Raw genomic sequence first — 19085 nt, forward strand, 5'->3', positions numbered from 1 at the left:
TTTGAGCTGCAGAAGGACTGGAGCCACACCCTGGAACACAAGAGGTTTAGGTAGGGGCTCAGAAATGCTTCACTTGGTAAAGACCAAATTGGAGCCCTGCCCTGGCAGCTCTGGGGTTCAAGTGTCAATAAAAAGCTCCATGAGTCAGGCCTACCTCCTCGTTGGTGAGGTCCTGGGTAAAAGTTTAAACGGATGCCTACATATTATGTGTGTAGACATTTAAATATTATAAATCAAGCTACTGTCTGTTAGATAAAGTACATTCTATATTTTTCACAAATCTTTATAAAAAGCTGAAAGGACAAGTGTACATTTAAAATTCTTAGACTCCTTGGGATTGCACGCTGGCATGTGGCAGCAGTGGGAGAGGCTGCCTGGTGGCTGGCCCTTTCTCTGGCTCTGCTCATCACGAGGGCTTGTTGTGCATGCCTGTGATTGCCTCTCCTGTCCTGCTTTTCCATTTTCTGTCTAGACATCCTTGCAAACAGCTGCTATGTGGCCACCCCTTGGGCTTAAGGGTGAACAAACAGCAGCATGTAGTCTGCCCTCGGGAGTCTGAATCCTGTGAAGTGGCCCATGTAGATTTTGGAAGTGGGTTTGGGGCCATTTACACAAGGAATTCCAGGCTCCCTAAGAGATGGAGTACCTCCAGGTGGGCATTCTGTAATAGCTTTAAAGTGCTATGGGAAAATAACCCAAATCTAGAATTCTTAAACCAGCCAAACTCTTACTCGGGAGAGAAGGTGAAATAAAGACACTTTCATAGGACAGAACATTTCAGAGGTCTATCTCATAGGATATTGTAAACACTAATTAAATTCATTTATGTAATATGCTTAGGCCAATGCCTAGTATGGAAATAACCATTGTATAAATGTTAGCTATTGATCTGAATAAGGGAAGAATAAAAGGACATCCTTGAACATACTTCCAAGTTCAGTCACTCAGTCCTGTCCAACTCTTTGCGGCCCCATGGACTGCAGCACGCCAGGCCTCCCTGTCTATCACCAACTCCCGGAGCTTACTCAAACTCATGTCCACTGAGTCTGTGATGCCATCCAGCCATCTCATCCTCTATCATCCCCTTCTCCTCCTGCCTTCAATCTTTCCCAGCATCAGGGTCTTTTCCAATGAGTCAGCTCTTCACATCAGGTGGCCAAGATATTGGAGTTTCAGCTTCAGCATCAGTCCTTCCAATGAATATTCAGGACTGATTTCCTTTAGGAAGGACTGGTTGGATCTCCTTGCAGTCCAAGGGACTCTCAAGAGTCTTCTCCAACACCACAGTTCAAAAGCATCAATTCTTCAGCGCTCAGCTTTCTTTATAGTCCAACTCTCACATCCATACATGACTACTGGAAAAACCATAGCTTTGACTAGATGTTCCTTTGTTGGCAAAGTAATGTCTCTGCTTTTTAATATTCTGTCTAGGTTGGTCATGACTTTTCTTCCAAGGAGTAAGTGTCTTTTAATTTCATGGCTGCAGTCACCATCTGCATTAATTTTGGAGCCCCCCAAAATGAAGTCTCTCACTGTTTCCACTGTTTCCCCATCTATTTGCCATGAAATAATGGGACCAGATGCCATGATCTTAGCTTTCTGAATGTTGAGTGTTAAGCCAGCTTTTTTCATTATCCTCTTTTACTTTCACCAAGAGGCTCTTTAGTTCTTCTTCACTTTCTGCCATAAGGGTGGTATCATCTGCATATCTGAGGTTATTGATATTTTTCCCAGCAGTCTTGATTCCAGCCTGTGTTTCATCCAGTCCAGTGTTTCTCATGATGTACTCTGCATAAAAGTTAAATAAGCAGGGTGACAATATACAGCCTTGATGTACTCCTTTCCCTATTTGGAACCAATCTGTTGTTCCATGTCCAGTTCTAACTGTTGCTTCTTGACCTGCATACAGACTTCTCAGGAGGCAGGTCAGGTGTTCTGGCATTCCCATCTTTTGAAGAATTTTCCACAGTTTGTTGTGATCCACACAGTCAAAGGCTTTGGCATAGTCAATAAAGCAGAAGTAGATGTTTTTCTGGAACTCTCTTGCTTTTTCTATGATACAACAGATGTTGGCAATTTGATCTCTGGTTCTTTTGCCTTTTCTAAATCCAGCTTGAACATCTGGAATTTCATGGTTCACATACTGTTGAAGCCTGGCTTGGAGAATTTTGAGCATTACTTTACTAGCGTGTGAGATGAGTGCAATTGTGGGGTAGTTTGAGCATTCTTTGGCATTGCCTTTCTTAGGGATTGGAATGAAAACTGACCTTTTCCAGTCCTGTGCCCACTGCTGAGTTTTGTTCAATATGCCAAATATGCTGGCATATTGAGTGCAGCACTTTCACAGCATCATCTTTTAGGATTTGAAATAGCTCAACTGGAATTGCATCACCTCCACTAGCTTTGTTCATAGTGATGCTTCCTAAGGACCACTTGACTTCACATTCCGTGAGTGATCACAACATTGTGATTATCTGGTCGTGAAGATCTTTTTTGTATAGTTCTTCTGTGTATTCTTGCCACCTCATCTTAATATCTTCTGCTGCTTTTAGGTCCATACCATTTCTGTCCTTTATTGTGCCCATCTTTGCATGAAATGTTCCCTTGGTATGTTGAATTTTCTTGAAGAGATCTCTAGTCTTTCCCATTCTATTGTTTTCCTCTATTTCTTTGCACTGATCACTGAGGAAGGTTTTCTTATCTCTCCTAGCTATTCTTTGGAACTCTGCATTCAAATGGGTATATCTTTCCTTTTCTCCTTTGCCTTTCACCTGTCTTCTTTTCATAGCTGTTTGTAAAGCCTCCTCAGACAGTCATTTTGCTTTTTTGCATTTCTTGGGGATGGTCTTGATTTCTGTCTCCTGTACAATGTCCCAAAGCCTCCATCCATGGTTCTTCAGGCACTCTGTCTATCAGATCTAATACCTTGAATCTATTTGTTGCTTCCACCGAATAGTCATAAGGGATTTGATTTAGGTCATACCTGAATGATCTAATGGTTTTTCCCTAGTTTCTTCAATTTAAGTCTGAATTTGGCAATAAGGAGTTCATGATCTGAGCCACAGTCAGCTCCCAGTCTTGTGTGTGCTGACTGTATAGAGCCTCTCCATCTTTGGCTGCAAAGAATATAATTAATCTGATTTCAGTATGGACCATCTGGTGATGTCCATGTGTAGAGTCTTCTCTTGTGTTGTTGGAAGAGTGTGTTTGCTATGACCAGTGCATTCTCTTGGCAAAACCCTGCTTCATTCTCTACTCCAAGGCCAAATTTGCCCATTACTCCAGGTATTTCTTGACTTCCTACTGTTGCATTCCAGTCCCCTATAATGAAAAGGACAGCTTTTTTGGGTGTTAGTTCCAGAAGGTCTTGTAGGTCTTCATGTATGCATGCATGCTAAGTCACTTCAGTCATGCCTGACTCTTTGTGACCCTATGGATTGTAGCCTGCCAGGCTATCTTGTCCAAGGGATTCTCTAGGCAAGAATACTTGAGTGGGTTGCCACTCCCTCCTCTGGGGGATCCTCCAGAACCAGGGATCGAACCTTCGTCTCTTGCATCTCCTGCATTGGGAGGTGGGTTCTTTACCATTAGCACCACCTGGGAAGCCATAGGTATTCATAGAACCTTTCAACTCAGCCTCCTTGGCATTAGTGGTTGGGGCATAGACTTGGATTACTATGATGTTGAATGGTTTGCCTTGCAAACAAACTGAGAAAATTCTGTCATTTTTGTGACTGGACCCAAGTACTGCATTTCAGACTCTTTTGTTGACTATGAGGACTACTCCATTTCTCCTAAGGGATTCTTGCCCACAGTAGTAGATATAATGGTCTTCTGAATTATATTTGCCTTTCCTGCCCATTTTAGTTCACTGATTCATAAAATGTTGACGTTTACTCTTGCCATCTCCTGTTTGACCACTTCCAATTTATCTTGATTATGGCCTGACATTCCAGGTTCCTATACAATATTGTTGTTTACAGTGTGAGACTTTACTTTCACCACCAGACATCCGCAACTGGGTGTCGTCTCTGCTTTGGCTCAACCTCTTCATTCCTTCTGGAGCTATTTCTCCACTCTTCTCCAGTAGCATATTGGACACCTACCAATCCAGGGGGTTCATCTTTCAATGTCACATCTCTTTGCTTTTTTGTACTGTTCATGGGGTTCTCGGGTCAAGAATGCTGAAGTGGTTTGTCACCTCCTTCTCCAGTGGACCTCGTCTTGTCATATCTCTCTGCCATAAGCCAGCCGTCTTGCGTGGTCCTATATGGCATGCTTCAAAGTTTCATTGAGTTATACAAGGCCACCATTTTGGTTCATTTTCTGTGATTGTGGCTTCCATTCTGTCTGCCCTCTGATGGATGGGAGTGCATGCTTCCTGATGGGAGGGACTGGCTGTGGGGAAAACTAGGTCTTGCTCTGGTGGGCAGGGCCATGCCCAGTATATGTTTAATCCAGTTTTCTGATGATGGGTGGGGCTGTGCTCCCTCCCTGTAGTTTGGACTGAGGCGGCTCAGTCCTTGAGTTTGCAGTCTCTATGGTGGAGCTATAGGGTCTATGGTAGGGGTAATGGTGACCTCCTCCATAAGGACTTATGCCAGTATGTTGCGCCTCCCAGGACTGTTTCTGTCAATACCTCTGACCCTGTGGCAGGCCACTGTTGACCCATGCCTCTGTAGGAGGCTCCCATACACTCATAGGCAAGTCTGGCTCAGTCTCTTGTGGGGTCAGTGCTCCTTTCTCCTGGGTCCTGGAGCACATATGGTTTTGTCTTTTCCTTCTAAAAGTCTGTTTCCCCAGTGCTGTGGGAGTTTTATAATCAAATCCCACTGACATTCAAAGTCAGATCCCCTGGGGATTCCCAGTCCCTTTTGCCAGGTCCCCAGGTTTGGAAGTCTGTTGTGGGCCCTCGAACTTTCGCAACAGCGTGAGAACTTCTTTGGTATAGCTGTTCTCCAGTTTGTGGATCGCCCGTCCAGCAGCTCTGTAGTGGGGCTAATGGCGACCTCCTCCAAGAGGACTTGTGCCGCCTGCCGGGCCTCCCAGCACTGCTACTGCCAGTGCTCCTGTCCCCATGGGAGGCCACTGCTGACCCATGCCTCTGCAGAAGGCCCTCAAACACTCAGAGGCAGGTCTGGCTCAGTCTCTTGTGGGGATCACTGCTCCTTTCCGTGGGTTTTGGTGCACACAAGATTTTGTGTATGCCCCCCAAGAGTCTCTGGCAGATATGAAGTTTTAAATGTGATCGCACCCCTCCTGCCATCTTGCTGCTTCGCCTTTGTCCTTGGACATGGAGCAGCTTTTCTTGGTGGTTCCAACATTCTCTTTCTGATGGTTGTTCAGCAGCTAGCTGTGATTTTGGTGTTCTCACAGGAGAAGATGAGCACACGTCCTTCTACTCCGCCAAATTAAATTTGTAGACTCTTTGGGTAGTGTGGACATTTTAACAATGTCAATTCTTCCAATCTAAAATGCAAGATATCTTTCCATTTCTTTATGTGGTTTTCCGATTCCTTCAGTAATATTTTATAGTTTTCAGAATATAGGACTCTCACCTCTTTGGTTAAGTTTGTTCGTAGGTATTTTTCTCTTTTTGATGGGATTTTGTTTTATTTTTTCTTTATTATTGCTTGTTTTTCTTTAATTTTGTATTGAAATATAGTTGATTTACAATGTTGTATTAATATTTTGTACAATGAGGTGATTCAGTTGTATATATAAACACATTCCTTTTCATATCTTTTCCATCATGGTTTATCACAGGATATTGAATACAGTTCCCTGTGCTATTCAGAAGGATCTTGTCATTTATCCACTGTGTGTATTATCGTTTGCATCTAACCTAAAACTCTTGCTCTGTCCCTCCCCACTTCCTCTCCCCCTTGACAACCACAAGTCTGTTCTCTGTGAGTCTGTTAGGTTTTATAGATAAATTTATTTGTGTCACATTAGATTCCACATACAAGTGATTTCATATAGTATTTGTCTTCCTCTTCCTGACTTAGTTCACTTAGTGTGATAATCTCTAGGTTCATCCATATTGCTGCAAATGGTGGTAGCTTGTTCTTTTTATGGCTGAGTAGTATTCCACTGTATATGGACATTTAGGTTCTTTCCATGTTATGGCTATTATGAATAACGCTGCTACGAACAGAGGGTTGCATGTATCTTTTTGAATTGTAGTTTTGTCCTGATATATGCCCAGGAGTAGGATTCCTGGATCGTATGATAATTCCGTTTTTAGTGTTCTGAGGAACCTCCATACTGTTTTCCATAATGGCTGCACCGACTACATTCTCACCAACAGTGTGGGAGGGTTAGAAAATAGAATCCAACAACTCATTAAAGAGGTCTTACACCATAGTCAAGTGATGGGATTTTAAGTGGGATTTTTTTTTTTTGCTTTCTCTTTCTGATGGTTCATTATTAGTATATAGAAAAGTGACACGTGACAGTATCTTTAAGAAGATGGCTAACACTTCCCTGATGGTCCAGTGGCTAAAACTCCACACTCCCAATGCAGGGGGCCTGGGTTTGATCCCTGATCAGAGAACTAGAACTCACTGGAAGAAACCCTGAATGCTGAGAAAGGAGGATTCTGAGGGCAGGAGGAGAAGGGGGTGACAGAGGATGAGATGATTGGATGGCAATGCCAACTCAATGGACATGAATTTGAGCAAACTCTGGGAGATAGTGAAGGACAGGTAAGCCTGACATGCTGCAGTCCAAGGGGCAGCAAAGAGTCGGACAAGACTTAGTGTCTGAACAACAACAGAGAACTAGATCCTGCCTGCTGCAACTAAGACCTGGCACAGCCAAATAAATACATTTTAAAAATAAGTTAATAGATGACTTATCGTAACCAAGTGGGTTAATCATACAAATTCGAGTTTAGTACAATATCAGAAAACCAACCAATGCATTTTACCATTTTAACAGAAAATATCAGAAAATGCTTCAGTAGATTCAGGAAAAGTAGTTTGATAACATTCGACATGCATTCATGTTGTAAACTCTAAATGTTGGGATCAGAAGGAAATTTTAGTAACTTAATAAAGGTTATCTGAGATAAACATAATACTAAAGGTAAGACTTGAGAAGCTTTATCCTTAAAATCAAGAAAAAGACAGTAATTCCTTTGTCACCACTATTATTTAGCAGTTGAGGGAAGATCCTAGCCCAGAACTTTTTCAACTAGGCTATGACCATCAACCCCAGGGACATTTGGAAACTCCATAATAATGATAAGGAGAATGGGTTGGGTTTGGGGGAGCTAGGCTGGCATGGATACGAAACATCCTGCCCTGCATGGGGCAGACCCATCCAAAAATTGTTTGCCCGATACAGTATTAATAGCATCCTGGTTGAGAAATAATTGAGTTAATGCAGTAAAACAAGAGAAGAAAAATTAGGTATGGGGATTAGAAAGAAGAAGCAAAACTATTTTCACTTGTAGGCAATGCACTCATTTTAAAAATTTAAATGAACAGAACTAAGACTCTCAGTTCAGTAAGGTAGCTTATTGTGAAATCTACATATAATTTTACTTCTTCCTTCCCTGGTAGCACAGATGGTAAAGAATCTGCCTGCAGTACAGGAGACACTGGTTCTATCCCTGAGTCGGGAAGATCCCCTGGAGAAGGGAATGGCAACCCACTGCAGTATTCTTGCCTGGAGAATTCCATGGACAGCCCATGCGATTGCAAGAAGTCAGACATGACTGAGCGACTCGCACTTTCACTTTCTGACTTGGATGCAGTTTTCTCTATTTCTTTCTCCCTCTCTCTCTTTTTTCCCCCAGTTTCTCTGGTCAGGGCTTCCAGTACTATGTTGAATAGGAGTGGTGAGAGTGTGCACTCTTACCTTGTTCCTGATCTTAGAGAAAAAGCTTTTAACCTTTCACTGTTGAGTATGGTATTAGCTGTGGGCTTCTCTGTATAGTTCACTTTTGTTTAATATTTGTTTCTAGAGAGGGAGTATAGTATAGTATAGTATAGTATGTAAGACTGCAAGGGCCAGATTGTCATGGGCAAATTCTGGGTTTCACCACCTACTAACTATGATCTTCTGCAAGTTATTTTGATATTTCTTTGTATTTCAAAAGATGGATTTTTCCAATATGGAACGTTCCAGGGTGTGATTATTTAGTAATAACCTAATATCTTTAAATACTTCCATGCAAATGAGATGTCTTCTGACTGAATTGCTAATAAGAGAGAGTGCAGGGCACAGATAATACACTCTCAGGCACATGTGGAGACATATCCCAATATCATTTCATCTTGTCGTAACCTTCAATTTAAAGAGGACAGGAACTGAGAGGGAGTCAATTAAATACTAGCAGGTACATGAGTGTGTCTGTGTGTTTATTAAGTGTTCTGCCTCATCCTCTAGGTCGAGGGCTCCCGGCAGGACAAGCTGAAGTAGAGATGATAGAACGTGCCCGGGAGAAGCGTGCTTGGGAAGACACCCTGCCCCCTCTGAGTGACACCTCCCAGTTTGAGAAAAGGAGGCGGATGATGAATGCCATGGAGAGGAAGGAGTGGGCCTTCAGAGAGCAGGAGATTGAGAAGTAGGTTCTCAGCTACCCAGACAGTTGCTCCTACACTGATGGGATTAATGTTAATACTTTTAAGCAATAGAGCAAATAGAGTTCCCAAATGTAAGGGTTTAAAAGCAATCCTTAACCTGTAGAGTTAGGAGACTGGGTTTCAGGAGCATAGCTCCATTATTTTTTCTCCAATAATATAAATATATATATATAATGCCTTCTTTATGTGTGAAGTTCAGTGTGGAACCCAGATTTGAACAGTTCCTCATGGGATCTCTGATCTCTTTTTTCTTTAGTAACTTATCTGGGCTGTCACAGAATTCCACTGATTTTTGCAAAATGTCTTTCAGACTGTCCCTTTCTGTTCCTTACCAGTGCCAGGGTCCCTCGACTTTGACCCTCTTCCTATCCATTAAACAGCCTCCTGGCTGACCCTGTCTCTTCCCCCAGTTCCAGATTCAGTCAGGACCTCTTGGGTTCTAGCTGCAGCTAATAAGGCATTTATATTTAAAAGACAAACTGTGGACTTAACTCTTCAGTTAAGAGATGACCTCACAGTACATAAGTAACAATATGCTAGGGTATTTCTGGTTGAATTTTTAGCCATTTTAACTGATGTATTTTCAGTAATGAGATTGTCTCTGAATATGTAGAAATGATGAGGACCAAAAAATTCTAGCTCCTTAGCAAGAAGAGGGGGAAGGGAAGTTCTTGAGGTGCTCTTTGTTCCTGTGCTGAGGTGCTTCGTTGCTCATAGCATTGCTACCAAGCCCCTGACAATGTGCTGTCTCTGCTGAGGCCCCACTTCTCCCTTGTCAGTGTGGCAAATCTCAACCCTTTTGACCCTCAAGTGCTGAGTTAATGGCTACTGTGAAGAAGCCTTTCCCACCACCCCGCTCCTTCCTTTTGATCAACTGGGAATAGCACTGACAGAGGTGCTCTGCCATTTCTTCTCCCACAGAAGTCTTTTCATTCTTCTGCCCTGGTGTTTTGATCCCTGTGTTGTAAATGTTGGTTTATATGCCTACTTCACTGAAACAGTGCTCCTTGAGACAGTGCATTTTATCTTGTTCACCATTGTTTTATTCCCTGCCTGGCATACGTATTTGACAAATAAGTGATTGAATAAATTATTATGTAAATTTTTAAGTAAGGGTAAAATGTTCAAATCTCCATTTTAGAAAGGCAAATCTTGACCACTACATGGAACAAAGATTGGAAGGAGGCGAGACTAGACTAACACTCAGAGTCCGAGTCAGGAGAGAGATGACCAAGACATGAGTAGGGAACAGATGTAAGAAGTGTTTTAGAGGAGGGAAGAAAGTAGGAGAAGGAGTAGATTTCTGGGGGAATAAAATGAGTGAGGTTTTTTTGAAGGGATAATTGGAGATTCAAGTAGGTGGAAGTTCCAGTTCAGAAATATCCGGGCTGAAGTAGATATTTTGAAGTCATATGTACACATAAGCAAGGTAGTCCTGGAGAACAATGAGAAGGTGAAGTAAAGGGAGGTGAAGAATGAATATCCGTATGTGTCAGATGCTGGCATTTTCGCAGTCACCACTTAAGGTAGCATGCCACAACCACATTTCCTCTCAACCCTCCTGTTCCTTAACCCTCCAGCCATACCTGTTGGCCTGAAACTGGGGACAAACATTTTCCTGTTCACTTAGGCCCTTCTGCCTAGAGATACACCCATACAATATTCTTCTTATATAAAGACTATTGAGTGTCTACTCCAACCCCCAGTTCATTTCCTACACTTTTGCCACAGTGGTCTTTATAAAATGCATGAATATGGTACCAGCCTGAAGAGAAAGGTCCTATTTATGGCAAATGTTCCCTTTCTTTAGTAGAGCATCCTGTTTGAGAGACCATAGGCTTCTTTATGATTGTCATTTGCTCGAAGATTGCAGGAGATTCGCCTAGAAGTTCTAAAAGAGCTGCTGAAGAAGCGTGACGAGAATCAAAACGAAGTGAACATGGCACGCTTGAATGCCCAGTGGTCTAAGCTACAGGAAGCGAAGGAGGCAAAGCTGGCACAGATTCAGCACAAGCACGTGTCAGGTGATGGCGCAGCACCAACCCGCAAGGGGTGGAAAAGCTGGCTCTGCTTTGGGTTTTTGGCCAAAGCTGGTTTAACTGTGATATAATTCTTTTTTGGTCCTAGTATTATTTAACTGATAAGGGACAGGAGATGAGTTATTTCTCAAAAGTAGAAGAGTGGAGGAAAATTCATCACTAAGAAAATCAAGTAATGATGTTCTAACGGGTAGCAAGTTGTTGGCATTATGGACTCTGTGTGTGTGTGTGTGTGTTGTGTGTAGGTACTGGGCTCCCTATATGCATAGGCTGAAGCCCTGGATAGAGAGCTTTATTTCTCAACCTGTTTTTCATTGTTTCCCACTAAAAGAGACATTCAGATGTCTTTTTTCCTACTTATCCCCCTTCCATGAAAATAAAAAAAATTTTTTTTAAAAAGACCCCTGTGCTGGGTCTTCTTTTCCATGCAGGGGCTTCAGTAGTTGTGGCACATGGGCTTAGTTGCCCCATGCCTGGCATGTGAGACCTTAGTTCCCCGACCAGGGATCAGACCCACATCCCCTGCATTGCAAGGCAGATTCTTAACCACTGGACCAGTAGGGAAGTCCCTCCCATGAAATTTTAATACCATAGGTGTACTATATATCTGTTTATATATTATAAATATATCTGTACTTTATACATAAAAGAGAAGTCAGTGGAGGATTAAAAATGACTTAATAAAAATTTTTAGTTAGAATTTAAAGTAAAAAATTTTAATTTAGCATTTAGCTTTATAGCTGTACTTGCTGAGTAACTTTTAATATAATTTATTTACTTATAAAAGTTGTACTGCATCATTTATATATGCAGATTAGCAATCTATACACATATTAATAGCAATGTAATCACAGTAAAGTATTCAAAATTTTCCTAGTAAAACAATTACAAAAATTAATTTCTTAAAAATTATTTTTAGTGAACTTTTAACTTTCTTGATGTGAGAAAATAACTTTTAACTTAATTGGCTGCTACATATGCATTTAGATACTGCCAACATTTTTTTCTTTCCAGCAGTTGACATAATTAGCAATAGGTTGACTTTTTTTTTCTTGTTACTCCTATCCCTCTCTCTTTACCCTCTGGGATCACATCCCAGTAAACTACCTGCACACATGCCTTTATCTCAGGTTCTGTCTTTGGGGGAACCCAGGCTAAGAAACAACTCAAATGTCACTTCTTCCAGGAAGACCTTCAAGGACCCTTGCCCCCAGAAAGTCAGGTCCTTGTTATCTGCTCTCAGTGTTATATGCCCCTGAATTTTTTTGAGTGTGTAAGAAAACGACTTTTCACTTAACTAGCTTTTAGGTATGCATTTAGATATTGTCAACAGTTTTTTCTTTTCAGTCCTTGAAATAACCAGTGATGGGTTGACTAATTTTCATAAATAACTAAGGCTTCCCAGGTGGCTCAATGGTAAAGAATCTACCTGCTAGTGCCAGAGACACCAGTTTGATCCCTGGGCGAAAAAGATCCCCTGTAGAAGGAAATGGCAACCCACTTCAGTATTCTTGCCTGGGAAATCCCATGGACAGAGAAACTGGGTGGGTACAGTTCATGAGGTTGCAAAAGAGTCTGATACAACTTAGCAATTAAACAACAACAAAATAAAATATAAAGTATTTTAATCATGAAATTCCAGGTCACACACAAAAACCCTGAGGGTCACATATAAATAACATTCAAAAGGCAGCAGTGGTACATGCAGCCACCTCTTACAATATGGCTTCAAATTCTCACAATCTGATTTTACACCCGTTGAGAGTACCTGATGCAGAGCCTTCAAAAGGGGGTGGGTCTGTGATGGGATTGACAGAAAAGGAGCAGGTAGAGGTAGTAATCCTGACTGCTTACGTTAGTAAACTAGTATGTACAGCTGAGCCTGCCAAATAATTCTGAAACTATAAGCTTGGGTATATTCTAATTTATTCTGGTGTTAGCCAAGATGACCAGAGATTTTTTTTTGAAGAGCTTGTAGTCTTCCTTCCCTTTTAATTATTCTCTTAGGAGAAAATAATTCCCTCATCTCTATTGAAGACATGTATTTTTCAGTTACTTTGAGTTTCTTTCATTCATTGCACAAACTTTTATTTCTGGCCCAGAGCTTAGAATGCAGTTATAAAAGATTTTTGATGAGTACCAATTGAGGACACTGGGTGATTCAGCTTCTGTCATATCCACCTGTTCTTTGTCTTAAGTGTTATATTCGGGCTGCAGTGAGTGATCATGATGAAATTTATTCAGCTCAGTAGTCTCCCTGTGAATAATACTACAACTGGTTTATTAGCCTGCATTTGGATCATTCAGAAAAATATTTTAGAGATAGTCATGGAGGTATGTTTTATTTTAGCAATCAGAAAACTGATGGGAAAGGGAAAGAATATAGAAGGGAAGTTGGAGAGAAGAAACATCATCAAGGATTATTGTGATTATGCATCACAGGTCTATGGACCTCTATCTCGCCTTGGTCGTTTCCCAGACAACAATTCAGAGGACTTTGTAGTAAAAAACCACTATCTCAATACCTATGAAGGTAAGCAGTTCCTATAATTACAAGCCTAGTATAAGAGAGTTATCTTAGATATATGAAATATAGCAATTTAGATTAAAAGCTAATCAAAAATACAATATTTGTAAGAAATAGCCATTACATGTTTAGTATTATTAATAATGAGTTCATAGAAACCAATAAAAACTGTAAAGACCCAAATAAATAAATGGATACACTATGCAACAATTTACCAAGCAGTAAAGTCAATAAACTACTAAACATTTAAACATGTTTAATGTCATTAAAATTGAAGTTATGCAAAAATAAAATAGAAAAAGTTTTTATACCAGGTTTATGATGCAAACAAGAAATATGTCATGAAATCGGCCCTTTATGAAGAAACACCAGAATACTAGTGGGCAAGGGGATGGATAAACTAGGGGATAAATTAATGGAGAGGGTTATACCTGTTGTAAAGTCCAAGAGAACCTTAATTAAATTATTTAAATTTCAGTTGAGAGGTTGGAGACTCATATGGCCAAGATCGTGCATTGACGGTCACACCATTGAACTTGCACCTCTGGCTGACCCTCTCTAGAGCTGGATATGATAACCTGGTGTACAGCCACTTTAGAATGGTGGTGACATGTATAATCACAATGTCATATGATCATTAACTCCCTGTTTATTATTGTGGTATTATTACTTTTTGATAGGACAGTGGTTTCATTTTAGAATGCATTTCTTATTTTACAATCTAAGTTACCAAGAATATAAGTTAATTATATAGAAATTTCCTTTGTATTTCAGGGACAATTCAATTATATGAGGTACACCTTATCAATAATTTTAAATAAAACCACTTGGCAAACTGCTAATGAAATTAACAGTATGCTTTCAAATGATATATCTAAGCACCAGACACTAATCATGTACTTCCTTTCCATAGGATTAGTTGAGCTTGAGTCCTGTCTCCCAGATTTTGTGACACAACCCCGAATCAAACCACCAAAACCGAAAGTCACTACTACCAAAGATGGTTTTCTAAAGAGGGCTGCAAGGGTGGACCGTGAGTTGGCAGAGGTTCATAAGGTATGCTTCTTCTTTGTTTTACTTTCTTAGCAAATTTTATTCATTTTTATTTATTGGAGGATAATTGCTTTACAATGTTGTGTTGGTTTCTGTCGTACAACATGAATCAGCTGTAAGTATACATATATCCCCTTCCTCTGGAGCCTCCCTCCCACCCCTCTTGATCGTCACAGAGCACTGAGCTGAGTTCCCATCTGGATGACGAGATGCTTCTCGTGGGGCTTTTGCAGAGATATACTACACTCCAAAACTGCACTTTGTCTTGGGCAGCAATGTCCAGTAGTTCTTCTCAACACACAAGCCTATATTTTTTTCTCCTCTCTAGACCTTTCTGGTGGTTGCCTGTGTTGTGCTGAATCAGTTTTACCACCTCATTTCAAACCATAGGAAAACCTCTTGGAGGGCATTCTCCCCATTTGCAGAAGTCACGGTACTTTCTAAAAATGGTTCTGACTTGGGATCTACCCAATAAAATATGACACAGCATTGATGTATAACAAGTTTCTAGCATGCAGGATTACTGTCGGTTTTAATAGTGTAATAGGCCTTATTTTTTTCCTTTAAATTTGTTAGCATCATGAAGAAAGGGAGTCATGCTCAGCATCCCTCTCATCTAGTTTAAACTCAGCTAAATGAGAAAGTTTGATGGTCATCCCATGAGCCAACTGTACAGCTTCATCCATTAGCTGGCCTTTCTCTTTTCTTAATTGGACTATAGGTGTTCAGACTTGTATACTTTTGAATCTGTAGGTTATGATTGTAGTGCTTAGTCTTTATGCTGTATCAGAATCACCTGGAGGGCTTGTTAAAACACGTGCTGCTGGGCCCTACCCCCAGAGTTTCTGATTCAGTAGGGGAGAGAGGCCTGGAATATTGGCATTTTTTGCAAGTTTCCAGGGGATGCTGATGCTTCAGGGACCACACTTTGAGACTGATTTATGACATACCCTCATCACTGGTCCAAGCATGTTTGTTTGTTCAGTTAGTAATAGCATAAGAATCTAGGGCTTCTCTGGTGGCTCAGACAGTGAAGAATTTACCTGCAGTGCAGGAGACGTGGGTTCACTCCCTCAACTGGAAAGATCCCTGGGAGAAGGAAATGAACAGTATTCTTCCCTGGAGAATTCTATGGATAGAGGAGCCTGGCAGGCTATAGTCTGTGGGGTCGCAAAGGGTCGGACACTACTGAGCAACTAACACTTTGACTTTCCAGGGAACTCACACTGAAGATTAAAATTAGGTCCTTGACGATACAAGAATTAGGACATTTAAAATAGTATATCTATGTGGTTCTTTCCTACCTCATCCTGCAGTCTCTTTACTGATTCTGAATTCTATGTTCATCATTTTCTCACCTTCTATAAGATTGTTTTATAGATATTCTTATTAGAGTATGGAAGTTCCCATCTATTCCTAACCTACTGAAGCTTTTAATAATGTGCTTATGTTGAATTTTATCAAATGTTTTATCTGCATCTATTGAGATAATTATATAGTTTTTCTTTTAAAAAATTACTATTCTAATAAGGAACATTTATAGCTTTTTATAAAGGTTAATTTATCCTCACATACTTAGTACCTCCCTGAAGTACTTCCCTTAGTACTTCACATACTTAGCCATATTTGGGCTTCCCTGGTGGCTTAGCTGGTAAAGAATCCACCTACGATGCGGGAGACCTGGGTTTGATCCCTGGGTTGGAAAGATCCCCTGGAGAAGGGAAAGACTATCCACTCCAGTATTCTGGCTTGGAGAATTGCCTGGACTGTATAGTCCATGGGGTTGCAAAGAGTTGGACATGACCGGGTAACTTCCACTTAGTATGAACATAACATGGTCAGAGTGTATTATTTTTATTACATTGTTGGATTTGATATACTGATATTTTGTTCAGAATTTTTTTTGTATATTCATGAGGGAAATGGCTTTTTCTTACTCAGAAAGAAACACTATATGACTATATGTGACACTGGTCTTAGAGTTATATACGTCTTCTGAAATGGACTGGAGAGTATTCCTTCTTTCCTCCTTTGGGAAGAGTTTAAATAAGTTTAAGATGATCTATTTCTTCAGTTTGGTACCTATTCGTATAAAATTTTCTGAGATGTTTTCTTCATGGGAAAATTCTTAAACACTCCTTCAGTTTTCTTACAACTTGTAGAACTTTGTGTGTCATATTGGTAAATTGTATTTTCTTTACAAATTCTGTTTCATCTAACCTTTCAGCATTTTTTCATATGGTTGTTGATAGTATTACTTTAAAATCTTTTTTAGTGTTTATCTATAATCATGCCCATTCTTTTCATTCATCAAGTTATTTGTCCTTTAACTCTTTTTCCTTAATCAACTTTACTGAAGGGTTGTTTATTTTCTTGGTATTTTTTTTCAAACATTGAACTTCTGATTTTGTTGATTTTCTCTGTTGTGTATATTTTTTCGGTTTCATTAGTTCCCACTCATATTTATTTTATCTTTCTTTATACTTTCTTTGGTTCTGTTTTGTGGTTCTTTTCTTAACTTACAATAGAAATGTAGTCATTAATTTTCAGGTACTCATCAGTTTCGTTTAATATTTAAAGCTAACCATTTCCTTCAAAACGCTGATTTTGGTACATTCCATTAGTTTTGATATATAGTTTGGCATTATTGTTAATATCTTTTTTTAAACATTCATTATGATTTTTGAACCTGTGAGCATTTAACAATGTGTTTTAAAATTTCCAAACCTGCAGGAATTGTAACTAATTTTCTAATTAATTTCTCAATTGCTCTGTGGTCAGAGATCCTAGCCTGTATGACACCTATTCTTTGAAATTTAGTGAGGCTTGCTTTGTGAACTAGTATAATGATTTTACATATAAAATAATCTAAGTCCACCTTCAAATAATGTCATGCAGTTACTGTATAGCAGATTATTCCAATTATTATTATAATTAGAATTTATATATATAATAATAATAATTATTATTATTATTCTAATAATTATTCTAATTCCTCTGTACCATCCCTGTGACATTGCTGTCATTTATTTCACTGATTCCTATGCTATAATCACCCAATACATTTTTACTGTTACAGTTTTAGCAGTTATCCTTTATAGCAATTAAAAATATTTTATTTTACCTTTATTTATTCCACCTCTTCCACTCTTCCTTTTTTAAAAAAAGAATTATTTATTTATTTTTTATTTTATTTATTTATTTTTGGTTGCACTGGGTCTTTGTTGGTGTGCTCAGCTTTCCCCAGTGGCGGAGAACGGGGAATACTCTCCAGTTGCAGTGTGTGGGCTTCTGGTTGTGGTGACTTCTCTTGCTGTGGAGCACAGGCTCGATAGTGGCAGCACAGGGGCTCATTCCGTGGCATGTGGAATCTTCCCAGACCAGGGATCGAACCCTTGTCTCCTGCATTGGCAGGAGGCTTCTTTACCAGTGGGCCGCCAGGGAAACCTCACTCTTCCTTTCTTAAATAGATCCAAGTTTCTGACCTGTGGTCTTTATCTCCTTCCTGAAGAACTTATTTCAGCATTTATTACAGGGCAGGTCTACTGGGAATGAACTCCCTCAATTTTATCTGTAAGTCTTTACTTCTCCTTTACTTTTTATTGAGATATAATTCATGTACCATAAACTTAACCTTATAAAGTATACAATTCATTTATTTTTAGCATACTTAAGGATTGTTCTCCCACTTACCTGTGGTAATAGGATGATACGCAGTTTCTCAATTTATGAGAGAGAAAAGCATTCAGTATGGTAATGTTTTGGAGAAGGAAATAGCAACCCACTCCAGTGTTCTTGCCTGGAGAATCCCAGGGACGGGGGAGCCTGGTGGGCTGCCGTCTGTGGGGTCTCACAGAGTCGGACACGACTGAAGTGACTTAGCAGCACGGTAATGTAATTCTTTGAAAGCAAAGTTATAAAACAGTAATAAAACTTACATTAATTTCATATTAAATATCACTCACCTTGTGTCTATGTTAAGATAGGCTATCCACTCCAAGACAGTCTTTTTTCTTATTAAAGTACAGTTGATTTACATTGTTAGTTTCAGGTATACACAGTGATTCAGTAGGTTGTCTTTTCATTTTGTTGATGGTTTCCTTTGCTGTGCAAAAGCTCAAGTTTAATTAGGTCCTATTTTTTTATTTTTGCTTTTATTTCTTTTGCCTTAAGAGTTGTTACTGTTGTTTAGTTACTATGTCATGTCCAACTCTTTTGTGAATCCGTGGACTGTAGTCCACCAGATTCCTCTGTCCATGAGATTTCCCAGACAAGAATATTAGAGTGGGTTGCCATTTCCTTCTCCAGGGGATCTTCCCAACCCAAGGATTGAACCCGTGTCTCCTGCACTGGCAGGTGGGTTCTTTACCATTGAGCCACCTGGGAAGCCCTTGGCTTAGGAGACAGATCCATAGAAGACATTGCTAAAATTTATGTCGAAGAGTGTTCTGCTTATGTTCTTTACTAGGAATTTTATGGTCTCCAGTCTTACGTGGAGGTCTTTAATCCATTTATTTTTGTATATGATGTGAGCAAAGTTTCTAGTATTATCCTTTTAAAAAATTATTTATTAATGTTTTGGTTGGACTGGATCTTCATTGTTGTGCGCGGGCTTTCGCCAGTTGCAATAAACAGGGGCTACTCTTTTTTGCAGTGCACAGATTTCTCATTGCAGTGGCTTCTCTTGTACAGCACAAGCTCTAGGCACACAGCCTTCAGTAATTGTGACACAGGGGCTCATTAATTGTGGCTCACAGGCTCTAGAGTGCATGAGTTCAGTAGTAGTGGTGTACGGGCTTAGTTGCCTGCAGCATGTGGAATCTTCCTGGATCAGGGATCAAACCTGTGTCCCTTACACTGGCAGGCAGATTC

The 19085-nt window shown here is 40.0% G+C and overlaps 1 protein-coding gene across 5 annotated transcripts in view; it reads left to right on the forward strand.

The window, feature by feature from the left end:
* Positions 1-19085, forward strand: part of CFAP91 (cilia and flagella associated protein 91) — a 96613-nt gene that overhangs the window by 33415 nt on the left and 44113 nt on the right. For all 5 annotated transcript variants that reach the window (XM_061399102.1, XM_061399260.1, XM_061399185.1 and 2 more), the window contains 4 exons: positions 8398-8575; positions 10461-10618; positions 12984-13166; positions 14074-14216. In XM_061399102.1, coding sequence (XP_061255086.1) covers positions 8398-8575; positions 10461-10618; positions 12984-13166; positions 14074-14216 — 662 coding nt within the window. The remainder of the gene's footprint in view (positions 1-8397; positions 8576-10460; positions 10619-12983; positions 13167-14073; positions 14217-19085) is intronic.

The sequence above is a fragment of the Bos javanicus genome, chromosome 1 (assembly GCF_032452875.1).
Source record: "Bos javanicus breed banteng chromosome 1, ARS-OSU_banteng_1.0, whole genome shotgun sequence".
Taxonomy (NCBI): domain Eukaryota; kingdom Metazoa; phylum Chordata; class Mammalia; order Artiodactyla; family Bovidae; genus Bos; species Bos javanicus.